Source organism: Scyliorhinus canicula, chromosome 10, assembly GCF_902713615.1.
Source record: "Scyliorhinus canicula chromosome 10, sScyCan1.1, whole genome shotgun sequence".
Classification (NCBI taxonomy): domain Eukaryota; kingdom Metazoa; phylum Chordata; class Chondrichthyes; order Carcharhiniformes; family Scyliorhinidae; genus Scyliorhinus; species Scyliorhinus canicula.
Window position 1 is genome coordinate 32,199,562 of NC_052155.1, and position 26,763 is coordinate 32,226,324.

Genomic DNA, 26,763 nt, shown 5'->3' on the forward strand with positions numbered 1-26,763 from the left:
CTTCCCTGCATTAACTTGTTTGCTTGTTAAACATTGTTTCACAAAATAATTTTTTCCTTTGCACTATGTGCAAATTTTGCCATAAGCTGGACATTGCCTCGGTAGGTGCCTGTTTCCACATCTTTTGCATGTAATAGCTGCCGAGCGTTTTTTGAGTGCATCGCAACATCTACGCCGTCCGCATTGGACCCAATTTTCGCACCAAACGTTTGTGCATTGTATGTGCTGATATGTTGCATAGCTAGTTCACTAGCATGGCAAATCTTAATTGCGTCTTCTAACTGAAGCTTATTCCCCCGTAAGAGACATTCACGCACCTTATCATCATTTACTGCAAAAACAATTTGATCCCGAATCATTTGAGGATTTTAAAGTCGCAAAGTTACATGTTTGTGCTTTAAACTTGAGGTTGGTAAGAAAGCTGTCAAATAACTCGCCCGTCTTCTACGTGCGCGTTCTAAATATATATAGCTCAAAAGTTTTATTCTTTTTCGGCATGCCATGCTCATCAAATATTTTATTGCGCCATCAAAGCTTTTATTATTGTCCTCTTGTTCATACACAAAGGTGTTATAAATCTCAATTGCCTGTGGGCCTGCTATCATTAGCAAAAATGGTATATTTCTTTCATCTGGCGCCTGCAATCCAAGAGCTGCTACATACAGTGTAAACTGTTGTCCAAATGCATGCCAATTGCCAACAACATGTACTGATTACTCAAAGTTATTCTGGAGTTTGAACTATCCATCTTCTTTTTGCACTGGTGTTGCATTTTAGGAGTTTTTTTTTTGATGAGTTTGCTATTATCTGCAATGTTCCACGTTTTCCTTGCAGCACCATATCACCACATTTGAAGACTGTGTCCTACAAATCTTCACACTTCTGATCATTAGTTTTTGATCACCATTCCTGGCACCATGTTATGTTCTTATACAGAGACAATTACTGAGTCGACATACTAAAGAACATCTAATTCAAGACTAGTTAATTCTATAAAACTGGAACTAATATCAATACAACTGACCACAATGGTTTCTCCTCAAAACTCCCCCCAGTCTACAGTGTCACGTGCTACTACTTGCAGGGATAACCCAGGGAATTGTATACCTGTGAGCTTGACGTCAGTGGTAGGCAAACCTGTTGGAGTAGATACTGAGGGATAGGATCTATTCACATTTGGAAGAAAATAGACTTATCAGTGATAGGCAGCATGGTTTTGTGCAGGGAAAGTCATGTCTTACAAACCTAATAGAATTCTTTGAGGAAGTGACAGAGTTAATTGATGAGGGAAGGGCTGTAGATGTCATATACATGGACTTCAGTAAGGCGTTTGATAAAGTTTCCCATGGCAGGTTGATGGAAAAAGAGAAGTTGTATGGGGTTCAGGGTGTATTAGCTAGATGGATAAAGAACTGGCTGGGCAACAGGAGATAGAGAGTAGTGGTGGAAGAGAGTGTCTCAAAATGGAGAAAGGTGACTAGTGGTGTTCCACAGGGATCCGTGCTCGGAACAGTGTTGTTTGTGAGATACATAAATGATCTGGACGAAGGTATAGGTGGTCTGATTAGCAAGTTTGCAGATGATACTCAGATTGGTGGAGTTGCAGATAGCGAGGAGGACTGTCAGAGAACACAGCAAAATATAGATAGATTGGAAAGTTGGGCAGAGAAATGGCAGATGGAGTTCAATCCAGGCAAATGCGAGGTGATGCATTTTGGAAGATCTAATTCAAAAGTGGACTATGTGGTCAATGGAAGAGTCCTGGGGAAAATTGATGTACAGAAAGATCTGGGAGTTCAGGTCCATTGTACCCTGAAGGTGGCAACGCAGGTCGATAGAGTGGTCAAAAAGGCATACAGCATGCCTTCATCGGATGGGGTATTGAGTACAAGAGTCGGCAGGTCATGTTACAGTTGTATAGGACTTTGGTTAGGCCACATTTGGAATACTGCGTGCAGTTCTGGTCGCCACATTACCAGAAGGATATGGATGCTCTAGAGAGGGTTCAGAGGAGGTTCACCAGGATGCTGCCTGGTATGGAGGGTGCTAGCTATGAAGAAAGGTTGAGTAGATTAGGATTGTTTTCATTGGAAAGACGGAGGTTGAGGGGGGCCCTGATTGAGGTCTACAAAATTATGAGAGGTATGGACATGGTGGATAGCAACAAGCTTTTTCCAAGAGTGGGGGTGTCAATCGCAAGGGATCACGATTTCAAGGTGAGAGGGGGGAAGTTTAAGGGAGATGTGCGTGGAAAGTTTTTTACGCAGAGGGTGATGGGTGCCTGGAATGCTTTGCCAGCGGAGGTGGTAGAGGGCGGGCACGATAGCATCATTTAAGATGCATCTGGACAGATATATGAACGGGCGGGGAACAGAGGGAAGTAGATCCTTGGAAAATAGGCGACAGGATTAGATAAAGGATCTGGATCGGCGCAGGCTGGGAGGGCCGAAGGGCCTGTTCCTGTGCTGTAATTTTCTTTGTTCTTTGTTTGCCTGACACCTACTGGTCGGAGGCAATACATATTTACACATACAGTTGTTGACGCATATCACAACAACTAGGACATTACACACTTTGGCCAGGTTGAACATCTTGCCCTCAGCTCTAACATGCAGGTAGGCCACCCCCATTTGAGCCAGCAAAAGAGTACAATAGCAGCATTGACATAAATATGCCAAAGAGAGCTGGCACCAGATTATAGCACTGATTTACCCCACTGCTGTTTTTGAAAGCATCTGGCATTGTTCTACTTTCCTGCCTTCTATCCATAATCTCTGATTCCCTTATTGATCAAAAACCTATCTATCTCCGTATTAAAGACAGTGATTTGGCGTCCAAGCCTTCTGCGGCAATGAGTTCCGCAAATTCACCACCCTCTGGTTGAAAAATTCCTCCTCATCTGTTTTAAAGGATCATCCCTTCAGTCTGACGCTGTGCCCTCGGGTTCTAGTTTCTCCTACGAGTGAAAACATCCTCTCCACGTTTACTCTATCCAGGCCTCTCTGTATTCTGTAAGTTTCAATGAGATCCCATCTCATTTTTCTGAAATCCAATGAGTACAGACCCAGAGTCCTCAACCATTCCTCATATCACAAGTCCTTCATTCTGGGCATCATTCTTGTGAACCTCCTCTGGATCCTCTCCAAGGCCAGCAGAACCTTCCTTGGATACAGAGTCCAAAACTGCAAACAATATTCCAAACGCGGTCTGACCAGAGCCTTATACAGCCTCACATGTTCATCCCTGCTCTTGTATTCGAGCCTTCTCGACATGAATGTAAACATTGCATTTGCCTTCCTAACCGCCAACGGAACTTACATGCTAACTTTAAGAGAATTCTGAACCATGACTCCCAAGGCCCTTTGTGCTTCTGATTTCTGAAGCCATTTACGATTTAGAAATTAGTCTACGCCTCCATTCTTCCTAACCTCACACTTTTCCACATTGTATTCCATCTGCCAATTCTTTGGCCACTCCTAGCCTGTCCAGGTTATTCTGGAGCCTCCCTGCTTCCTCAACATTACCTGTCCCTCTACATATATTTGTATCATCTGCAATCTTAACACCAATGCTCTTAATTCCTTCTTCCAGATCATTAATATATATTGTGAATAACTGTGGTCCCAACACTAACCCCTGCGGAACACCACTAGCCACTGAAAAAGACTCCTTATCCCCGCTCTCTGCCTTCTGCCAGTCAGCCAATCCTCTATCCATGCCGGTATCTTGTCCCTAACACCATCGGCTCTTATCTTATTTGGCACCCTCCTGTATGGCACCTTGTCAAAGGCCTTCTGGAAATCCAAATAGATCACGTCCACTTCATGTTCTCCTTTGTCTAACTTCCTTGTTACCTCCTCAAAGAATTCTAAAAGATTTGACAGGCATGACCTCCCCTTAACGAATCCATGCTGACTCAGTCCTATTTTACCATGCACTTCCAAGTACTCCACGATCTCATCTTTAATAATGGACTGTAAAATCTTACCAACCGAAATCTGGCTAACCGGCCTATAATTTCTCATTATCCTCTGGATGAAAAAATCTCGCCTCAAATCCCCTCCTGCCATTCACTGTAAAATTATGCCCACTTGTTATTGATTCATCAACAAAAGGGGATAGCTGCTTTCTATCCATCCTGTCCATGTTGCTCATAATCTCATCCTCCTCAATCAGGTTCTCTCTCAGCCTTCTCGGCTCCAAAGAAAACAATCTGTGTTTATCCAGCCTCTCTTCATAGCTAAAATGCTCCATCCCAGGCAACATCCTGATGAATTTCCTCTGCATCCTATCTGGGGCAATCACTTCCTTCCTATAGTGCAGTGATCTGGGGCGTGATTCTCCGACCCCCCGCCGGGTTGAAGAATCGCCCGAGGCCAGCGTCAATCCCACCCCCACCGTGTCCCGAATTCTCCGCCACCCGAGATTTGGCGGGCCCCCCGCAGCGATTCTCCGGCCCGCGATGGGCCGAAGTCCCACTGTTGACAAGCCTCTCCCACCGCCAGGAATCAATACATCTACCTGACCGGCGTGATTGGCGACGCGAGCGGGCGCCGGGGTCCTGGGGGGGGGGGGCGATCTGACACCGGGGGGTGCCCTTATGGTGGCCTGGCCCGCGATCGGGGCCCACCGATCGGCGGGTGGGCCTGTGCCGCGGGGGCACTCTCTTTCTGATTTCTGACCCCCTCCCCTGCGCATGCGCCACGATGAAGTCAGCAGCCACTGACGCTCCAGTGCACGCGCGGACTTACGCCAGCCGACAAAGTCCTTTCGGCCCCGGCTGGCGTGGCACCAAAGGCCGTTCACGCCAGCCGGCGGAGCGGATCACACCACTCCAACACGACGGGACCCCCCACCCTGCAGGGTAGGGGAGAATCCCGGCCCAGAACTAAACTCAGTGCTCCAGCTGTAGCCTAATCGGAGTCCTGTACAGCTCCAACATAACCTTCCTGCTCTTGTAATTCAAGCCACAACTGATAAAGTAAGAAGTCTTACAACACCAGGTTAAAATCCAACAGGTTTGTTTTGAATCACCAGCTTTCAGAGCGCAGGTGATGAAAACGCTGCACTACGAAAGCTATCAATTCAAAACAAACCTGTTGGGCTTTAACCTGGTGTTGTAAGACTTCTTACGGTGCTCACCCGAGTCCAACGCCGGCAGCTCCATATCACAACTGATAAAGGCAACTGTCCCATATGCTTTCTTCACTAACCTATTCATCTGTTCTGCCACCCTTCAGGGATCTGTGGACAAGGACCCAACAATCCCTCTGTTCCTCTGAGCTTCCTGGTGTCCTGCCATTCGTTGAATACTTCATTATCAAACAGTTACACTTTCCAAAGTGCATTATCTCACACAGTTCTGTGAGCATTTAGATTTTGTTTCTTGGGGACTTACTTGTAATTGATGAGGGCTCTCCTCTTGGTTACAGTAGCTGGCCAAATTTCAGTCGAATAAGCCTCAATACCACTTAGCATTCCTCTGAACCTTTTCCCCCACACAGCAGTGAGCGCAGAGTTGTAGATGTTGATGCACAGTTGGTCCCACTTTGTCACCACACTCTAACCTTGGATGATGAAGCCCAAAAGAGGCTGATTGAAAATGTTGGGGAACTCCTGGGTCAGTGTATGACAAATGTTAATCCGCACCCAACCTTTGGCTGAAACCTGACCTTGCCTATGAAGAGCAATAGTCCCTTCATTGTCAGGGTTGTTTACTTTGGCCCCCTGTCTCTCATGGAAATTGTGGACTAGTTATTGCAACAGGGTTGGGTGAATTAGGGAAGTCGGGTCCTCTGCCCCTGGACCAAGTGTGGGAGCTACCAGTTGCGGAGGCACGCTTGGCAGAAGGCCTCTATGCTCCAGCAATTATGATTAAATAAAAACAAGAATAAACCAAAAAATATCACTTGAGCCCTCACCCTCAACACACACCCTCTGCCCCATCTATACCAACCTATGACACCTCATTACCCTACCCATCCCCATTGTCCCTCATAGCCACTATGTCAACCCCCACACACCACTCTTTACCATTGCACCCTACATCCCAATTCACTTAGCATCCTTTGGAAGTTTTTTACAGTTCCAGAGAGTTTTTGTGCACAAAGTGCATAATCATGTTCACTTTTAACAATCCCAAAGAGTGCCTTACCTCTCCAAAATGATGACTTACCATTCCCAAAGATACCTTGCTTTTTCCCAAAGGGTACCTTACATTTACAAAGGTATCCCAGGACCACATCTTCTCATGGTTATCCAAACAGTTGCACTATTTCAGACCCCCTCATCTGTTCTAATCTGCAAATCCTGACCTAACAAAATTGCACTTTAGTTGGTGATATGTATGGCCAACCAAATGCACCTCAGAAACCGTGCAAGCGTGAGCCCGGCCTGACTCCATTCCCACCTCACGAAAATGGATGTTCAGGCACAGGACAGAATCTTTGGCCATTTCAGGGATTTTCACCATGACGGAGAGGCTCTCCATTGTGTTGAAAATCTGGGTCTCATGTTTCATATGTCGTTGGGAGTTGTAGATTTAAGAAATCTGGTGGGGCTACCATGTGAAAGTGGAGGAAGGAATTTCAAGGTTCCGCACACAAGTAAGTGTTATTCAGAGAAGCAGTGATTATTGCAATCCCGGACCAGACCCCAACAGTTGCTAGAATACCAGACAGAAGTTCCAGTATTTTATTTTAATTTGTGAGGAAAGGATACTTTGCTCCAGGAGTGATTCTGCGCACAAATAGGGAGATGGTATATTAAAACAAACTTTATTACTGACACAGTATTACTAACTTTAACATTACAAAGACAATAGCTTTCAATTACTAGTTGAATAATGCTTACCGATACAATGAAATAATAATCCTTAACTGCTATCTTTTTCTCCACTCAAACAAAACCCGACTCGGGTCAAGATCCATATTTAAATACAGTTAGCAGAGTTAGGAGCACTTGTTCGAAACAGATGCCTTGGATAAACCACTTTGAGAAAGAGAGATCCTTCAGGAACCAGCTGCAGATTCTTGTCTGTCTCAAGCTATTGTTTAAAGTCCAATCTGAGACACTGCTCCTGTCCTGTACACAAGTGAGTCTTTAACTCACTGTCTTGACTCAGCTGCTTGTCTGATCAGGCCCCAGTCATCTTTAATGGAACTGTTTTTCCCAGAGACTGCTGATCTGTCCACAGGCAGATCTAACCTCACTGTATTGATATCAGCTGCTTCTCTGGTCACATCCATTTGATTGGCTGGCAGCTCTGAGTGGGATTTCCTCCAAGTGATGAGGACAGAAGTCTCAACCTGAGACAGTAAATGGTCCAATGACAGCAAAATCGAGTCGCGGCGACACGGCCAAGTGGAAGCGAGCTCACCCTCAACTTTTGCCTTTCTCGAAACATCCACCTGCTTTGTGAATTGGAGAGCTGCCAGCTGATAGGTAAGTGACATGGCACATTCAAATCTATTGGATTCAGCTGTACAGAGCTCTGGTTGATTCAAGTCCAGATCCTTTGGTACAAATCCAACGTGGGTCGCTACAATAAAATTCAGTGACATTAATTCTGAATAAATCTATATTCTTTTAACAAACTTTGAATTTTAACAACTGTACAAAATAAATAAGCTAATTTAGTAGGGACTAAGTGGGATGCATGGGATCACTCAATACTCACTGTGGGAATCTCCGATGGCAGGTTCCTCCGTTTTGCCAGCAGTGCACTCACGCCCACGGATTTCCCAACAACATGGGGGTGCCCACAATGGGAAACCCCATTAATCAGCTGCCAGGACGGAGCATCCCGCTGCCGACGGGGGCACGCCACACCCAAAAATGGTTACGACGAGACGGAGAATGCACAGTAATCCAACACCAGGTTAAAGTCTAACAAGTTTGTTTCGATTCACTAGCTTTCGGAGCACTGCTCCTTCCTCAGGTGAATGGATTTGTAATGGTGTTGCAAGACTTCTTGCTGTGCTCACCCCAGTCCAACGCCGGCATCTCCACATCATATTTATCATTCAGGAATTGGGCTTGGGTTTTTGCTCCCAAAGCAGATTTGTGAAAATTGTTGAGTGGATACACCTGCTTTGTGAGAAAGGGCCCCAAATGGCTAGATTTTTGTTACACGGTTGGGCGAGTACATAGAACATAGAACAGTACAGCACAGAACAGGCCCTTCAGCCCTCGATGTTGTGCCGAGCAATGATCACCCTACTCAAGTCAACGTATCCACCCTATACCAGTAACCCAACAACCCCCCCCCCCCAATTAACCTTTATTTTTTAGGACACTAAGGGCAATTTAGCATAGCCAATCCACCTAACCCGCACATCTTTGGACTGTGGGAGGACATCGGAGCACCCGGAGGAAACCCACGCACACACGGGGAGGACGTGCAGACTCCGCACAGACAGTGACCCAGCCGGGAATCGAACCTGGGACCCTGGAGCTGTGAAGCATTTATGCTAACCACCATGCTACCGTGCTGCCCTTGAGTACATGCTGGAGTCAAGCCCTCTGCACCCAGAAACAGTTCAGAGGTAGCCACAGGCATTACCAAGTGCCAAGGTGGGCAATTAAAAATGCTCACTTTGGTTCTCTGCAACTTAGTTCCAATTGTAGGAAAATAAATTATGCCTTCTAGCCCTCAGCACTCACCTACTCCTCAAGACCCATCCATGCCAACGCATGCCTCTCTACCGATCCCCATATCCCAATATGCTCTATGCCAACCCAACAACCCCTTCCAACCTCACATGGTCCCTGAGAGACAATATATCAACTTAGTGCCAGGCTGATTTTCTTGTTCAAAATGTAAAGACCTGTGATTTAAATAGCTTGACTGATTGACAGTTTCACTTGTCCACTCTTTAAGAACTGTAAGTCAGATACTACAGAAAAACAAACCCCACTCCAGCAAAAATGGGGCCTATTTGAAGCACCAAGTTCCTACGGCCTTTCTGGGTTTGAGTTCCCCATATGTATGAATTGCATCCCAGCCCCTGTCTCACACCGGTGAAAATAGGATCAGCCAGAAATTGGTAACAGTCTATACAAATAAGAAACAATTAACAATTTTTCCTTCAAATATTCAAGAACCATACTAATATTTTGGTGTTTTTGTATTTGTTTATGTACTTCCCTTTTTGTTTTCCTATCTGTCTCTAATTACTGTGACAGTACAATTGAATTACAGTAAGAGAATTGTGGGTCCAAGACTAGTATTTTAAATGTAATAAGGTCAACTATGTGTTCATAAAAGCTGAGCTAGCTGAAGTGAACTGGGATACTAGGCTAGATGATAGATCAATTGGAAAACGGTGGCAGACATTTGAGGGGATAGGTCAGAATTCCCAGAATAAGAATATTTCTTCTGTAAAAAAAAATCTAAGGGGAGGACCCACCATTCATGGTTAACTAAAGAAGTTAAGAAAAATTTAAAACGCAAGGAAAAAGTCTTAACTGCTTCAAGATGAGTGGCATGTCTGATGATTGGCCAGAATGTAAACGATGACAGAGAATGACAAAAAGGTTAATCAGGAGAAATAAATTAGAGTATGAGAGTAAGTTATGTAGCAATGTAAAGACAGGGGTGGTGTTCTCTGGTCCCCCAGCCACGTATTTCTCGGTGGCGGGATTCTCTATTCCCACCATGAAGCTGGTGGAGGGAGGTGACAAAGGCTTCACATGTCTCGCGTGTAACTTGTTTTTATGGTGAACAATTGTGACCATAGCTGTCCCTTGTCCCTCTAGCTACCGATGGCAGCCCCCACCCCTCCCGGGGGTCACCTTGGTACATAGAGATGGCTAGTGTACGCTCCCAAAGCCCCTGCATCATCTGTTCCTGCCAGCCCTCGTGCCTCCCAGTATCTGCACTATGGTGTCAACGCCCTCAGCGATGCCCCTCTATGACCAGCCCATGCTCTGCAGTACCCCGACAATGTCCACCTGGGCCCAGAACGCATTCCTCAGTGACTAGGGCATGCTCTGGAGCACCACGACAATGCCCACTTGAGACTGGAACACGCTCCGCAGCGCCTCAGCAAGGTCCACCTGAGGCTGGGGCGCAGTCCTCAATGACTGGGCCGTGCATCGGAGCACCTCGACAATGCCCACTTGAGTTGTGCCTAACAAGCTCCACCTACGTCAGCGACACATACCTCAGCGACAGGAACATGACTCGAGGCGCTCAGCCATCTCTGTCACTGACTGAGCAACACTTTGGACACCTCCACCCATGCTGGCTGCTGGCATTGTGCTCCAGGCTCCCTACTGCGGCCATCACCCTAGCAGGTTTGGCCTTAGTGCCAGGCATTGCAGGCACCACCTCCTGCACCCATAGCCTTTGGAACTCCTCCAATCAGCTATGGAGCCACTGGAGTATCGCTTACATCCCCCTCTGACTATCACGGCCACACCTTGGCATCTGCATCAGTTCCAGGATAACCTGGTCCAGAACCTCGGCACTTGACTGGGACCCAGTTGGGTCCTGGGATGCAGCAGACCTTCGGCTACTGTCTCTCCTGGATGTTCCTGCCTCCACCTGATGTGCATCAGCAACTGTGTGATGCTCACTAGAATGTGCCCCAGAAGGTTGTCCGCTACTTCTTTCGCCCACGAGGTGTATTTCTGCACTGGTGGAAGGTGGGGAGGACAGCTGTAACACTTTGACGGTGGCATCCTCGGAGCTCTACTTCGAGGTGTTCTCTTGGATGGCTGGGGAGGGAGGCCACCCCAAATAGGCCAACACCATCGAATGGAGATCATGTGGTCAGTGGGAGGGAATGATTATTATTCTGGCATGAACAATACATGTGTGACAGGTCACCTGGATGGGGGCCGGTGGATACTCACCTCTGCGGCACAGGCCAATCTCGACCTCGGTGACTCATCTGTCCTCCAGGGCCCAATGTCTGGCACGCCATCACCTGTTTGCACCAGGAGTCATGGGCAGGCGCGGTGCCAGGAGGCCGATGCCAACTCAGCGTACTGTTCGGCGGAGGTTGTTTAGCGTCTTGTGATACTCTTCTCACCCTTGTGACACTCCCCATGCTGACAGCTGTTGACACTGCTCCCAGGCAGCACTGGATGTCCTGTGGCTGACCCTCCAACCCCCTCAGGTTGCAGTCTACCGCATTCAACAGTCTGGCGAGGTTGGCATGTCCAAATCGTGGAGCGGGTCTTCGTGGTGGCATGGCTGCGTGTTGTCTGGGGTTTGCTCTGCGGGATCAGTTTAACAGCTGCTCCCTCTTGTTAGCGGGGAGCTGCTGGGATTGGTCCAGGTGAGTCAGCTGGCAAGACAGTCATTTCCAAAGATTAAGCCTGTGGGGCATCATTACTGGCCCTAATTGGCGTGAGATACGGGTAGTGGTCTCGCCGTGTCGCCCGTCGGGAAGCACCCGCAATTCTAACTCGCTACCAGAGTGAGAAACTTTTCCATTATTTCACACCCATAGTCTATTATAAAGACTGTAATAAATATACACTTGGATAATAGTTACCTGATTGGGCATACTCAAAATAGACTTATGAATGGGAAATCATTTTGATGTACCTATCAGAGATTTTTGAGGATGTTATTTGTAGAATTGATAAAGGGGAGCCAATAGATGTAGTTGTACCTATATTTTCAGAAGGCTTATGCTAAAGTCCCCACAGGAGGTTGCTTCAAAAAATGTAAGTATATGGGATAGGAGATAATATACCGACATAGATTAAGGTTTGGTTAATGGGCAAAAAAACATAGAATAGGAAAAAATGCGTCATTCACACATTGGTAGGCTGTAACTAGTGGGGTACCGCAGGGATCAGTACTCCAGCCTCAGTTGGTCATCATATATTTCAATGATTTGGTTGTGGGAAATGTAATATTTCTCAGTTCTTGGATGACATAAAGCTAGGCGGGAATGTTGGTTGTGAGGAAGATGCAAAGTGATTTGAAGAGGATTTGGACAAACTTAGTGAGAGGGCAAGGTCATGGCAGATTGAATATAAAGTGGAAAAATGTAAGGTTTGGCAGGAGAAAATGGTCTGCAGAATTTATTTTTTCCTCCCCCACCTTTCAGGCCCCTCTCTTCAGGGCCTGCCTTTCGCCACCCTTGAGTCCTCACTCTCAATCTCCGCTTCAGGCCAACTGAAGGGGGTCCCCTTTTCAGGTCATCATCCCTTGTGGAATCCCCCTTTAGGCCCTTCCCCCTTCAGACCCCCACTTGCAGCCCATCCCTTTGGCTCTGCACCTTGGCAGTGCCAACCTGATGCTTTGGACTCCAAGAGGTGCCAAAGCATTCCTTCAGTGGAGGTAGTGGTCTCGGGGGGGTTTAGGATGTGTGGAGGGGCTCAGGTCAGAGGTCTTTCCCGGATGAGGGTCATGTGGCACGTCTTCCTTCTGTAGCTTTGAAAATCATGAAATCGGCATATTAAGTTATAAAATAAGTTTACCCTCTGAAGTGTTGGAACCGTTTGATGTCTCTCCCAACGTTTCAATATCAATGATCTGTCAAAAGAAGGTAACAGTAATCCCTTTAATGTGTTGGAAAGCTTTGAAGTGCTTTTTTTACAGTCAGTTTCATTCCACTTTTGGTTTTGCAAGCCCCTGGGCATGCTTAGAATCCTAAAAGATTTAAACAATTTCATGATTCAATGCCTTTAGAAGCCTCTGGATTGACAGGTCCATGCTTTTTCAAAGGAGGGTGAGCATTGCTTGGTTTAATAGCTCTGTAGTGGTCTATTCACTGTGAAGTGCTTCCACTTTTGAGCAGGTGTTCTTTCGAACCACTGTTCTTTTGAACAGAGGCTATTTCTTTATTCTGAGTAACTTCCTCGAAAGAGCAGGTGTGGGGGTAGGAGCATCCCAGGAGGCAGGTGAATTGGGCTTCCTGCCCGAGAGTCGCTTTAAAATAAATGTAAATGGGCAAGAACTTGATCAAGGACTGTGGGAGGCCAATCGAGTGGGCCTGGACATACGCAATGGATTTGTTGCCCGGCGAATCCCATTTTGGCGCAGATGCCCCGGGCCTTCACGATTCCCGCCTGGGGTGAGCAGCCCCCGAGAATCACCCCCTTAGAGATACATCCTGCTGAGGATCATTTCTAGATCCAGTGTAATCCATTGCATTGATAAGGGGGGACACAGGAAGCCATCTAAAAACTTAGGAATGTCAGCAAGGCAGCCTGAACCTTACCTTATGGGCAGCACGGTAGCACAAGTGGATAGCACTGTGGCTTCACAGTGCCAGGGTCCCAGGTGGGTCACTGTCTGTGCGGAGTCTGCACGTTCTCCCCATGGCTGCGAGGGTTTCCTCCAGGTGCTCCGGTTTCCTCCCACAGTCCAAAGACGTGCAGGTTAGGTGGATTGGCCGTGATAAATTGCCCGTAGTGACCAAAAAGGTTAGGAGGGGTTATTAGGTTACGGGGATAGGGTGGAAATGAGGGCTTAAGTGGGTCGGTGCAGACTCGATGGGTCGAATGGCCTCCTTCTGCACTATATGTTCTATGTTCTGTGAACTAGTACTATTTAGAGGTCAGTGTTTAAAAATTCTTTTTTCCAGGGAGAGTGTCAATACTGCTTAGCAAATCATATTAAGCTTCAACATGATGCAGAAAATACCTGTTTATTAATTACTCCAATTTATTACATCAGTGATTCCTGAACTAAGGGGGACACTGTTTAAAAATAGGGCTCCCCCTTTGAGGACAATGATGAGGAAAAATATTTTCTCTCAGAGAGTTGTGACTTGGGAACCCTCTGCCGCAGAAGACAATGGAAGTGGGGTCATTGAATATTTCTCAGGCAGAGGGAGGTAGATTCTTGTTCAGCCAAGGAATCAAAGGTTATTGGGGGTGGAGGTAATATTGGAATTTTAAATACCAACAGATCAGCCGTGATCTTATTGAATGGTGGAGCAGGCTGGAGAGGCCAAATGGCCTACTTCTGCTCCAACTTCGTATATAAACTTACCCACAGTTTCCATTACCGTGTTGCTTCTGGCCATCCTACGCCCTTTCATAGAATCGGGCAGCACAAAAGGAGGCCGTTCAGCCCATTGAGCCTTTACAGGGAATCTGAGCTAAATTCCAAATTTGAGACGTTTTCTATCCCCTCTTAACTTTCCCCCATTTTGCTTCCTGTGATCTTCAAATTGGTTCCCAGCCAGCTCTACACAAAATCTCTCTTACCATTCTCATCCTTTGCAAACAAACATTTCAGGTCTGCCCATGTGGCAATTTGCACAGGTGCAGTGGTAGCACAGAGCTGCACATGTGTCAGAATCTGAAAGTTGGATTTGTTTTGCCTCTGTCTCAGTTTTCAGGCTGTTTTGATTTGATCAAAGCTTTTGGAGTTTGGGCGAATTTGAATATTGGCTCAGGTTATTGGTAGATCTTAGCTGCAGCAGAATATGGCAATGAATTATAATATTTTAAAGGGCAATTATCCTTCTCTGAAGGGAATTGAACATGTGTGCTACAGTATCGGAACTGTTTATCATTGTGACATCATGGCTTAACAAGTCTTGGAGTGATTGTTTTTTTCCGTGCCATGGTGAAACAGGACTCAAAATAGAAACAGCTCAAAATTTGCCCTTGTGTACAATTTCAACCACATGGTTAGCATTCTGCTTTTTATATTCCTATCATGATTGGAAGCAAACCATTGGAAAAGAGAAAACTAATGGGAAAAGCGTGGTACAGTATTGGAGTTAATGTATTACATTATTTCTGTCAACAATTCTAGCACCATCAAAATATATTAGGCTGAAAGATTTGTCGTGATATCCTAATTAGTATATATGAAAGGACATTTGCCACCAAGAGTTTCTGACTTACAGCCCAGCCCTCAGGTGAAAGAAAGCAGTGATACTGGCTGCTTGAGTGTTGTCAGTTCCCAGGATCAGCATAGCACGTTAGCACGAAGATCAGATCAAATCGAATGTGTAGAATTTGACAAATTACTGTTGGAATTGCCACACATTACTTGACCTGTGTTATACAGATACCTACTGATGTTGCTCTCCTGACAGACTACTGTACTCTAGGTGCTGAGTGTTAATACTGTAGTACTATTACCTGTCAATACTGCACTGCACTTTTAGTTTTTAGAATTGTTTTCTTTATTAATAGGCAGTGAAACGTTGGAGTGTTTCATCAGCAGGAAGTGATAAAACCAATCTCAGTGTAAGTACGGTGCTTTCTAACTGAATTCTTAACAATTCGCTGTATGCAGGTTGCCTCTGGCACAGTGCTCGGTGGAATGGCCTGGTAACTGCAGAGAGTTCTCAATGGGAGTCCTGGATCTCAATGACTTCACAGCGATAAGCCCTGTGTGTCAAAAGACTAAATGCAGAGAGAACAGCTTGTATAGAAAGATCCATCTGACAGGGGTCGTGACAGACAGCTAACCTTCGCTTATGTTTGTTTATGGTTCTCCCTTTGCGGTCTACACTTGGCTTCTGTAATCACTTAAGCTTTGTGCTTGCCAGCTTTGCTTCCCCATTTTTGTCCACGGCACAGAAACATCACTACAATCTATTTACTTAATCTACCAACAGAATTTGTCACGAAACCACTTCCTGATCCGTAAAGGTAATGTCGTGGAAGTCATTGGAAATAACCTAAACTTACAGCTTGTTTTATTTTGCACCGGCTAACCCCTTTCCACAGCTGGCATAAGGTGATCCAAGGAACATTAAAGATCACTGACTTAGATACAGGGTAAAGGTCCTGAAATCTTAGCTGCCATCAGTGTTTACAAAGGAAAGTTTTCTGCAAATTTATGATTGATTCACCTGTTTTTCTATCAATGTCCTATCCGTGTTTCTTAATCCAGCTTCAGAAGATCCAAGCACAGCTTCTCTGAATAACCATGCAATGTGGTGCCATGTTGTACCAAATCACAATAAGTTCAGTGGCTATTAAGGTCTATGGTTGCTTGTAAATACAATGTGCCCATGTCTCTTCAATCTTTTACATCCATTAGAACTCCTGTCCAATTAAGCGAATGTCTGCTGCACAATCTTTCCCAACTCTCAAATGTGAAGGTTTACTTAGCCACCGCTACAGAGGATAATTTTATTCCAAGAAACACATATGATTATCTCTGTGTGTACATTTCAGAAATTGATACCATTAGCACATGATGTAAAAGCAGCTTGAAATGGGGTAGGGGATGTGGAAGCACTTGGTTCTAATGCAACTTCTCAGCTGAAAGAATAATCTTTCTCCTTCAGATGCTGATCAGTCTATTGTGTACTTCCAGAATGATTGCATTATCTCTGCCCTTGTATGCATTGGTGCTGTGTGATTACAATGGGCAGGGAGCAGTTTGATTAGAATTCTGGATTTGGGTGCCCTTGGACTTAACTGTAATTAATAAGCTGGCTGTTGTCTCAACAGCAAGAGAAGCAGACCCCAATCAAGCGGCCTTGGGAAGGAATCCGAAAGATACAGTCTCCACCCGCATGGATGAAAAAAGAACTGGATTCCACCCATCCGTCTCCCTTAGAAATGAGGACGGTGGAATGGGAGAAAACGGGAGCAACGATACCACTCGGCGGACAGGACATCATTGATCTTCAGACTGAAGTCTGACCTGAGGAGTGACTTTTTTTTTTAATTTTAAAACAGATTGGTTTCTTTTGAAACCTTATTACAGTACAGATATCTTGTTCTCAGAGAGATATTGTTTTAAACCTTGTGATGCAGTCAGCGTCGTGTTGTCCCACTGCGGTGAGAAAACACGTTAGCGAACACAGTAACCGTAGTCCAGAAACTCTTATCAAAGACAGTAATGGGCAAATATATATATATATAAATATATATATAAATATATAAAAAAAACAAGTAACTTCAGTTTAGTGTTGATTGCTTGATATGCAAGCATTTTTTGCATCAAAATTTAATGGCATTTTCTTGTCATATTGTGTATTATATTAAAAAAAATGAAATTTCAAACAGTAAATACAATGAACATACTTAAAAAAACTGTGATGTACCTGTCAAGATTTTAGATATATAAAGCACAAGGCCTTGGTTGCCCTGCTGTATAATATGTAATTATTACACCTATTGACTTTTAGCTTAAATATCTTTCTATACTGTGTTTAATTTCCTGTTAAGTTAACAGGCTTTAACAGTGTTATGTACAATGACAGAGTTAAGCTAATGTTATGCCATGTGTTTAATAATCGTTGACCCTCGGAGATTCTACTTTTATGGTTGGTTAAACTGGTTCTGGTTTCCTATATCTGTGTTTGTCAGTTTTATGTACAGTTTTCAGAGCACAAAATGAATGTCTCCTTTCTAATAAAAGTGTAAACTATTGGCAGTGTATTTATTAAAGCTCGTCCTAACAGCGCAAGAAAAATCAGCGGGTGAGATTAGTTAACACCTGACGGATTCTAAACTTCCATCTTTAGTGGCTCTGCAGAATTGATTTTTAGTAAAACAAGGGAGATTCATAGTCCAGAAGCTTCCCTCTTGGTGCCTGGTGGTAGGCACGGAAATGGGAGTGATTTCCGCTAGGGAGAGGGGGTGCCCTGGTCAGCTGGATGGCTCATTAAGAATCAATCTGCAAGGAGCTCACTAATGCTCACAGTGGAGGTAGGCAGGAAGTCACCCCTCATGGGGCCGAAGATCGGGCACATATTTAAAGGGCATCTCCTCTCCCCATCCCCGATAACCCTTCGTGGCTTCCTTTGTTATCCTACAAGTAACTTGCACTGCCACAACCTCATCTTAAGCGTAGGCTGGCCTTACCAGAGGCTTCCCAATGTGGCCACTGCCATGGCCACTCAACATTAATCATGGGAGAAGTCTACCTCGCCAGGTGCGTGCCACTTCTTTGCAGTCAGAATGATTAATGTTCTAATTTCTCGCAGGGGGGGTAGTAATTTGGAGGGGGATCTTAATTCAGACAAGCTGGCCTTTGAACAAGCATGCATGAAATGTTAATGTATGGGAAAAGGCTTCCCAGCATTGTCCATCGGGAAGCTCGACCTGCTTGTGAAGTCACGAGAACATAGTTGCTAAAGTTCATCCTGCCATCAGAGAACTGATTTTTAGCCTTGCGTCAAATTAATTACCCCCACGTGCCAAGCTCCTTGCTGCTGCGGGGGGAACCAAAGGTTCCGCCCACAGGATCTTACAATCTGAAAAGATCTATCTGCTCATTAAGCTTGTCCTAACTCTCCGAAAGAGCAATCTCTGTCCATAGGTGATATCTTAAAATAATGGACTTTTCAAAAAATATTACTGGTACAATATATGCTGCTTTATTTGGTCTTCTATACCTTACAAAGGATTCCACAAAACACCTAGACTTGTCCAAACCAGGATCTTTATTGTGTCTTGTGTGGTAAGCTGGCAATCTGTTACAGAGTACGTTATCATTGTCTGTGCTTATTACTCCTCTGGAACTGCACTGCACCTAGCACCGATGGTCTACTTGTATGCCTTTATTACTCTGCAACCTTCTGATCATGGCTGGATGTGTCTCCCCTTATCTGGGAGTTGCTGGTCACCTGAACTTGGTCGTGAGACCGCATGGTGTGCCTGCACCGCCACCTGCTGGTTGGAGGTCGCACACCATCCATCTATGATCTAGCCCATATGCCGCCAATACATTTTCTCTGTGATTATCTGGCAATTATTTCAACCTGCAGGGAGACCTCTCCAAATGCTTATAACATATTGTTTGATGTGGTATTTAAGCATAGAGGCAAGGAGTGTCTGATGTTTCATCACTAATCAGTGCTGAGCCAACTAACCTCTGTTGAAGCAGCAGAACCAATGTAGCAGTTAAACAAGCAATAGGCAGGGGGTCTACTTCTGATTGCTGTCCCGTGCTTCAATGTAACCTGCATGAATATTAAGTACGAATTGTATTAATCCATGATGCCACCACTTTCACTGTGGCAACAAATCCTGTCAGTAGTCCCTGTCAAGCTTCACACAGAGCTGACTTGCTCTCAGAGTATCTCTTAAACACTGACATGTCTGTATTAATACTTCTCCTCCATAGAAAAAACTGGTTCGAGCCCAACTGGAGACTTTTGCCCATATCTGGATAGCATGCTTTAGGAAAAGTGTGAAGGCTTTGGAGGGCATACCAAAATGATTTGTCCAAATGGTTCCAGGGATGAGGGGATTACAGCTATGTGGACAGATTGGAGAAGCTGAAGTTGATCTAAGAGAAGAGAAGGCTGAAGCTAGAGATGTTCAATATCATAAGGGTTTTGAGAATGTGAATAAAGCAAAATTGTTTCCAATGACTGATGGGTCAATAACCAAAGGTTTAAGGTGATTGGCAAAGGAACCCGAGAAAACTGGCAGACATTTCTTCTTTGTTGTCTTAAGTGCCAACTCCGGCAGGAAAAGTGGAATGTAGGCAGCCAGTTGCATTGCTGGCTTTTCCCACCATATTCTTAAACACTAGATCAAGGAGGTGGGTCCTACAACGTCACACTGGTGGGGCGGGCTTTGAATTATCCTGCCCCACTAGCAGCCTCTTAAATGCACTCTGAAATCAGAGATCAGTTCCAGGGCAATTAGGGATGGGCAATAAATGCTGGTGGTAATTCCCAATTATGCCCCCGGGGGGGGGGGGGGGGGGGGGGGGGGCAGAACTTTTCTACAAGGGAGGATGTTACAGTGAATCTAGAATCCCTATAGTGCAGAGGAAGGCTATTCGGCCCATCAGGTCAACACCCACCCTCTGAAAATGCACCCTACCTAGGCCCAAACGCCACATTATCTCCATAATACCACATAAATATCAATTAGCAGAGCCAATCCATGAATCCTGCACATCTTTGGACATCTTTAGTGGGGAGGCCTGCTAATTTAAAATGTATTATAATGCATTTTTGTCATTGAATGACGGGAACCCCGTTACGACGCTGGCGGGGGGGCAATCCGGCGGGGAAATCCCACTGGCTTAAATGCCATTTTGGATCTTCCGCTTTGTTCTCCAGCCCCTCCGGTATTTCCCCCCACCAAAAACAGAGGTGTTTATGAGGAAACATCTGTTAAATGCAGCGAGCAGTTAAGATTTGACTGAAAAAATGACAAATACAGATTCAATACTAGCCTTCAAAGGGGAACTTGAGAAATATCTGAAGAAGAAAAAACATTGCAGGAGTATGTCAGGCATGTGTAAATCTTCACATCAATTACTGACAGACTTCTTGGTTGGGAGTCTCATAAAGGAATGCAACCTGCCCTTACTCAATATTCATGTTGGGGCTGGTATAGCACAGTGGGCTACGACAGCTGGCTTGTAATGCAGAACAATGCCAGCAGCGCAGGTTCAATTCCCGTTCCAGCCTCCCCGAACAGGCGCCGGAATGTGGCGACTAGGGGCTTACTTGAATCGCACTTCAGAAGAGCTGGGACAAACCGGCTTTATTCTTTCATGGGATGTGAACATTGTTGGCAAGAGCAGCATTTGTTTCCTACCCCTAAATGACCTTGAACTGAGTCGCTTGCTCGGCCTTGCCAGAGGCCATTTAAGAATTGACCACATTGCTGTGGCTCTGAAATCAAAGGTAGGCCAGAGCAGGTAAGGACAGCAGATTTCTTTTCCTGAAGGACACCAGTGAGCCAGATGGATTTTTCTGAAAAATCGATAATGGTTTCATGGTCACTATTGTTGAGACTAGCTTTTAATTCCAGATTCTGTTAATTGAATTTAAATTCCACCAGCTGCTCTGGTGGGACTTGAACCCTTTAACTCATATCCCCAGAGAATTAGTCTAGGCCTACTAGATTACCCATTTTGTGACATTACCACTACGACGACACCACCTTTCCTGTGTTGCAAAACTCTATGGGCTGAGTTTTACAGGGGCGTGGACTGCTCATGACAACCCCATCACTCCTCCCGTCGACTTCATAAAAGCTTACCCCACAACGATGATATGCTGGAGGTGTCCTTCACAAGCTAAGTGTAGGATTTTGCCCCTCAGAGAAAAGAAATCCCACTTTTGAGACTAGTCCCAGTTGCACCAGAACACAACCATGCCAAGATAGGGAACAACATGGACGCAGGACTCTGATGAGTCCTGGGTTTTTGATGAGCAATTGGGGACTTGGGGACCCTAAGGAGGATGGGAGGAAGTGGGGCGTTCAGGATTTGGAGGTTGAGGGGAGTCACAAAGGAGAGGTAATGCCCCCAATGGGCAGAGGGAACCCACCGCCGCACCCCCCCCCCCCCCCCCCCCCCCAACGTGGTAACCCTTTCCTGCCTTTTCCTGAGATAGTGAAATAGTGGTTTGGCTTCTAGTCCGTCTTTCCCAGCAGCATGTATTGTCACAGCAGTGGTGCAAACAGGCCCTTCATTTGCCAGATTGCCTCAGGCTAGGTGATCTGGCTGGCAGATGCCTTACCCATCATATTATGGGGCATAGCATGAAGACGGTGTCCTAGCTAACTGTCCTTATGTACATACTCCCTGCCTGCAAATACCTAAACTTTTTTAGTCATTCTAATTAGCTGGTCAGCCCATTGCTAATTTCCCTTGAACTGAGTGGCATGCGAGGCCATATCAGAGGGCATTTAAGATTTAGCCACATTTCTCTGAATCGGGAGACACATGTAGGCCAGACTGGGTAAGGACAACAGAATTCCTTCCCGGAAGGATATTAGTGAACCAGATGTATTTTTGTGACAGTCGACAGTGGTTTCGTGATTATCATTCAACTTTTAATTTCCGAGTTTCCATATTTTTGGGCGGAGGAGAAAGCATAAGATTCCCCTCACTGATTCTATTCATGGCCAGAAGGACAACGGAATGAACTTTCCATTCTCTGCACAGATTTTTGGTTGAGACGGAAAAACCAGCACGCAGCTTGCAGACTGCACAGCCGGCTATTCTCTCCCGTTAATCCATCACTGTGCAGAAAAGATTGGGAGGCATGGCTCAAGCTGTCACGCTAGTGGAGTGGGGCAGGGCTGGATAAAGCTGGCAGCCGGAAACCTAGAGATCGGGGCAGTCCCTCAATCCCCAATAGGCAACACAGGAACCACCTCCCTATATACATACAGACAACCTCCCTCCTATACATGTGGAATCCACACACACAAGGGGAACCCCCAAGTGTGCCGGGGGGGGGGGGGGGGCGCAATGCTGGGGTACTGCCCGGGCATGTTCCCCGGGGTCTATACTTACCAGTGTGCTGGCGGCAGTCTCCTTCCTTGATTCCTGTTATCAATAAAACAGTTGTATACTGGGACTAGCTGGGTAGCTCTTTAGGAGCCGATGCGGACACAATGGGCCAAATATCCACTCTTCTGCGCTGTAAATAACAAAATTGCTGACAAAATGTGGTAGGACTATAAGGCAGTGAAGCCTGCTAATTGTATTTACAGTTTTTGAAATGAATTTCCCACTTTTCCCCTGGCTGATTATGATGAGCAGTAGTATTTTCTAAAGCTCCACCTGCCACCCAGTATCGACCCAGATTTAGCACTCCTTCCTCTGTTGTGTGTCACAAACCAAGCTGATGCTATCTGAGATGGTATCCCAACTTGGAACACTGATTTGTGGGGGTGTATAGGTTTGTTTTTGGAATGGTGTGAGGAATCAAGTGAAACCCCATTGAGAAGAAGCAGCCCAGCCGCCATGTAACGATTATGAAAGTCTATTATATTAAAGAAAAAGCAATTCACAATATCAAGACTATACTACGCTAAAACAATTAAGTATATGAATTATTAAACACACACACAGTTTATGTAGAATGTATCCCTTGTTCCAAAATATTTATGTGATCCCTGAGCCCATAAGACTCCTGAAGACTTCTCCTTTCCCCCAAACAACACCCAGTTTAAATAGATTAAATAAGTCAAAACCAGCTTATAGTTACAACACATTCAGGGACGATACATACTCAAGCCCTGTCCTGGTCCAGCAAAGATATTTAAACTGTTGTAACAAAGGTTTTCTGCACTGCCTTGGCTCGAAGACTTAGAGACTGTTAGATGTAAAACTTGGCCTCCAGGCTGCTCGCAAGAAACTGGCTTGCCTGCTCTGAGGCTGCTGGATGTAAAACTGGCCAGCCTTGCTTCTGAAGGGCCTGGCAATCATACCTTTTTCCACTTTAATTTTTCCTTCTGTACATTTGGCTGATGCCCCCCGCAAATTCCGTGACTCTATAAATTAACACGTGCATGTCTAACTAATCTTTCAATTATCTAGAAAATCGGTTTCTGCTAATTGTGAATTCACACCTGCTCCTATCTGCTAATATCGTCATTGGGAATGACACATCTCATCCGGCCTTTTGAGGGATGGCTACTACTGTCGCTGGGCAGATTTATACCTGTTGCTGGGCATATTGCTTATGTCTTGTTAAATTTGTGTTACTGCTGTTACGAGGCAAATCCATGATATGTGGCTGGGTTTAAGAATCTCAGCACAGACGGGGAGCATTTCTGGACTTGTACTAGCATTTAATTGACTCATCCGGGAAGCCGGACATTTCATTTCCCGACATCCCATTCACATTGATGATCTTTCCGATAGCCGTCGTCCTGAAACGTTAACCTTTCTCTCCCGAGATTCTGATTGACCTGCTGGATATTTCCAGCCTTTATTTTTGTTTTCCTTTCAGATTTTCAGGATCCCAGTATTATGCTTTAATAACTGGATCATTACAGGATAATTGCAAAGTCATGGCACCATTGACGTGACAAACAAAACCAACCAACACTTCAGCAATTGACCTAATTACAGGGGCATTGTATGCTTTAATTGAAACGCAAAGCATGTTATCCCTGAAGCATATCACTGTTTATAGTATGTGAAGACAACAGTCGGCCTCTAGTGTTTATTATGCAGGCCCTTTAGAGCATGACAGATTTAAACAACAACTGGCTTTCTAAACTGTGCATTTTAAAGAACAAATTCTCTACTGGCTTCAGAAACAGACACGTAACTAAAATGGACCATTGTATCCTTTTGAATAGCTTTTCAGTGCATTGTTTTCTCCATCCTCGACTGATTGAATATTCACAAATATTTCCTTCCCAACAGTCATCGTCTGTCAAATCAAAAGCTTTTGCTCACTCTATATTGGGTATTGTGCAGTGATGTGGAATAACTAGTGAATAGCTCCCTTTTACAGTATAAATAAGCTAACTATAAATATCACCGTGGCGCTTGATCAGTCGTTGCGTTGCACTCTTCAAAACAAAAGGCTAAACAAGTTACATCCATCAGCGATGGGCTCTTCTCTCTCTCTCGGGACCTTTGACATTTTGGTGAGTTGAGCCCTTTGGTTGACAGACTAGCAGATTTAATCAAGCATTGCTTGCTCCTGGCAAAGTGAGCCTCAGGCCTTCATTTAAAAAAAATCTCTTTGCATTTTAAACCAGCACGAGGCCGCTCGTTGCTGTCATGAATTTACTCAACATGGAGTGTATGCGGGTTGTTATTATCATGCAGAGAATGTTCGACATGTTAGATAGTCCTGGACTCATTTTAATTCCGCTGGTTTAAGTTTTCTTTGTCTATTTATTATCAAAGCTTTTCCTCACCAGAAAAAAAGATGTTTATTAGTTGCTGTGGTATTCATTTGTTCACAAGAAATCCAAACAACGGGATCCTTCAAAACAGAATTTTGGTTACATGGAACATATGAAACAAAGCCCTTGTTTAATACTTTGATTCCTAAACAGTTTACCAAATAGTGATATGCATTGACAGAACTACAAAGTTACTGGCACAGTATCTTTTGTCACTCAGTGAGTTCTCCATCATGTGCACAGACAACTAGTCAGAACCTATTGGTTAGCACAAGATCAGCTTCGAAACATATCCCAGTGACAGTCCAGATTAGATATTTAGTATAATTTCCTCCATTCTCCGAGTACTCTGCTTTGGAGGGGGCGGAGTATCACGAAAGCAGTACCGCCCCCGATTTGGTAGTGAATGGGGATTCTCCGGCCGATCGACGAACGCGATTTTGGCGACCAGAGAATCCCGCCCCTCAACAATGATGGCTTTGGGGGGAGTGTTGGAATATTCACCATAATGACAATGGGATCCAAGGTTATTGGCAGAGGCTGGAGATTAACTAGGGGTAGGTCTACTTGCCCAGTGTGAAGTTCCAAAATAAATGCAGCAACACTGACAGGGAGAGGGTCAAAGGTAGTTTCAAAGTAAAAATGCAGCACCGCTATCTTGAAACCCCCAAATTATTGTGCAGTTTTAAATGGAAACTGATTAAGAATCAGCACGGGTTAAGAATCTGGCGCAGTGTGGGAGGAGCCTAGTGCCAAACCAAGGGGCTCTTTCGTGGCACTCTTAAACTGCTTAGAGTCACAACAATTGAAATGGAGTACTCTCTAAACATTGGTGAGGGATCATCAGAAGCACAGCATGGATGTCTGTGCCAGGTACCCTGGGAGTTCCCATGATTCATACATCCTGAGTCACTCCCAGGTGCATCACATATTTGAACTCCCTTAGCGATTACAGGGCTAACTACTTGAGGATAAAGGGTACCCACTCAAATGTTGATTCAGGATACCCATATGTTATCCTCTAAGTCACTTGGAGGAGAAATACAATTTGGCGCATAATTCAGCACGATTCATCATCAAGCAAAAAATTGGCATCCTGAAGTTGCGCTTCCGATCTTTATACCGCTCAGATGAGGCTCTGCAGGACTCTCCACAGAGTCATTCTGGTGTGTTGCACCCTTGATAACTTGGCACTTCAAAGAGGGGATCCCTTGCCAAAGGGAAATACGGAGGAGACTGAGAGTTCCTTGAATGATGAAGAGCAGGAAGAGCATGAACTTTAAGAGAGAGATTAAAGTTAGCTCACATGTGAGGATGACACTGACGAAATACAAGATGGAAGACATTTCTGTGCCACACTGAAAAGCACAAGATTCCAGGAAGAGTAATGATAGGACATGGCCACATTCCTTCTGTTCCTTACTGCCATGCCAGTGCATTGAAAAACATTTACAGCCAGCCACAGCAAATTTAGCATTTAGATTTGCACCGTAAACCGTCATGATTCACCAGGCCTTAATCTTTGGAAAAGTCAGTGGCAAACTTTGTATCAGTACCCTCTGGGAAGTGAAATTTGACATAACACCACAAATGCTGCGTTAAAGGACTTGATGCAGTTGTCACCGCCTTAATGAGACACGTTTAGTGGAAACTGAGACATGCGTGTCTTTGGAGAAACCATCATGGTTTTGGCACTAACAATGAAGGCAGCCTTCTCAATTTGAGAAACAATTACAGCTAATCCTCCAAGACGATTGAGCATATATAACTCCATGTGGTCTTGTAAGGAGTAGAGGTTCCCAACAATTTGGAAAACACTTTCATTAAAGGGTTTGACACATCTCCCTGACAAAACAGGGCAGCACGGTAGCATTGTGGATAGCACAATCACTTCACAGCTCCAGGGTCCCTGGTTCGATTCCGGCTTGGGTCACTGTCTGTGCGGAGTCTGGACTTTCTCCCCGTGCCTGCGTGGGTTTCCTCCGGGTGCTACGGTTTCCTCCCACAGTCCAAAGATGTGCAGGTTAGGTGGATTGGACATGATAAATTGCCCTTAGTGTCCAAAATTGCCCTTAGTGTTGGGTGGGGTTACTGGGTTATGGGGATAGGGTGGAGGTGTTAACCTTGGGTAAGGTGCTCTTTCCAAGAGCTGGTACAGACTCGATGGGCCGAATGGCCTCCTTCTGCACTGTAAATTCTATGAAATCTATGAAAACACAAGGGTCATATCATAACTTA

The 26,763-nt window shown here is 45.1% G+C and overlaps 1 protein-coding gene across 10 annotated transcripts in view; it reads left to right on the forward strand.

The window, feature by feature from the left end:
- Positions 1-17,321, forward strand: part of adgrb1a (adhesion G protein-coupled receptor B1a) — an 846,604-nt gene extending 829,283 nt beyond the window's left edge. For 9 of the 10 annotated variants that reach the window (XM_038808775.1, XM_038808774.1, XM_038808779.1 and 6 more), the window contains 2 exons: positions 15,124-15,177; positions 16,396-17,321. In XM_038808775.1, coding sequence (XP_038664703.1) covers positions 15,124-15,177; positions 16,396-16,590 — 249 coding nt within the window. In that variant the 3' untranslated portion in view covers positions 16,591-17,321. The remainder of the gene's footprint in view (positions 1-15,123; positions 15,178-16,395) is intronic. The other variant, XM_038808778.1, reaches the window with a different exon arrangement.
- The last annotated feature ends 9,442 nt before the right edge of the window (positions 17,322-26,763 follow it).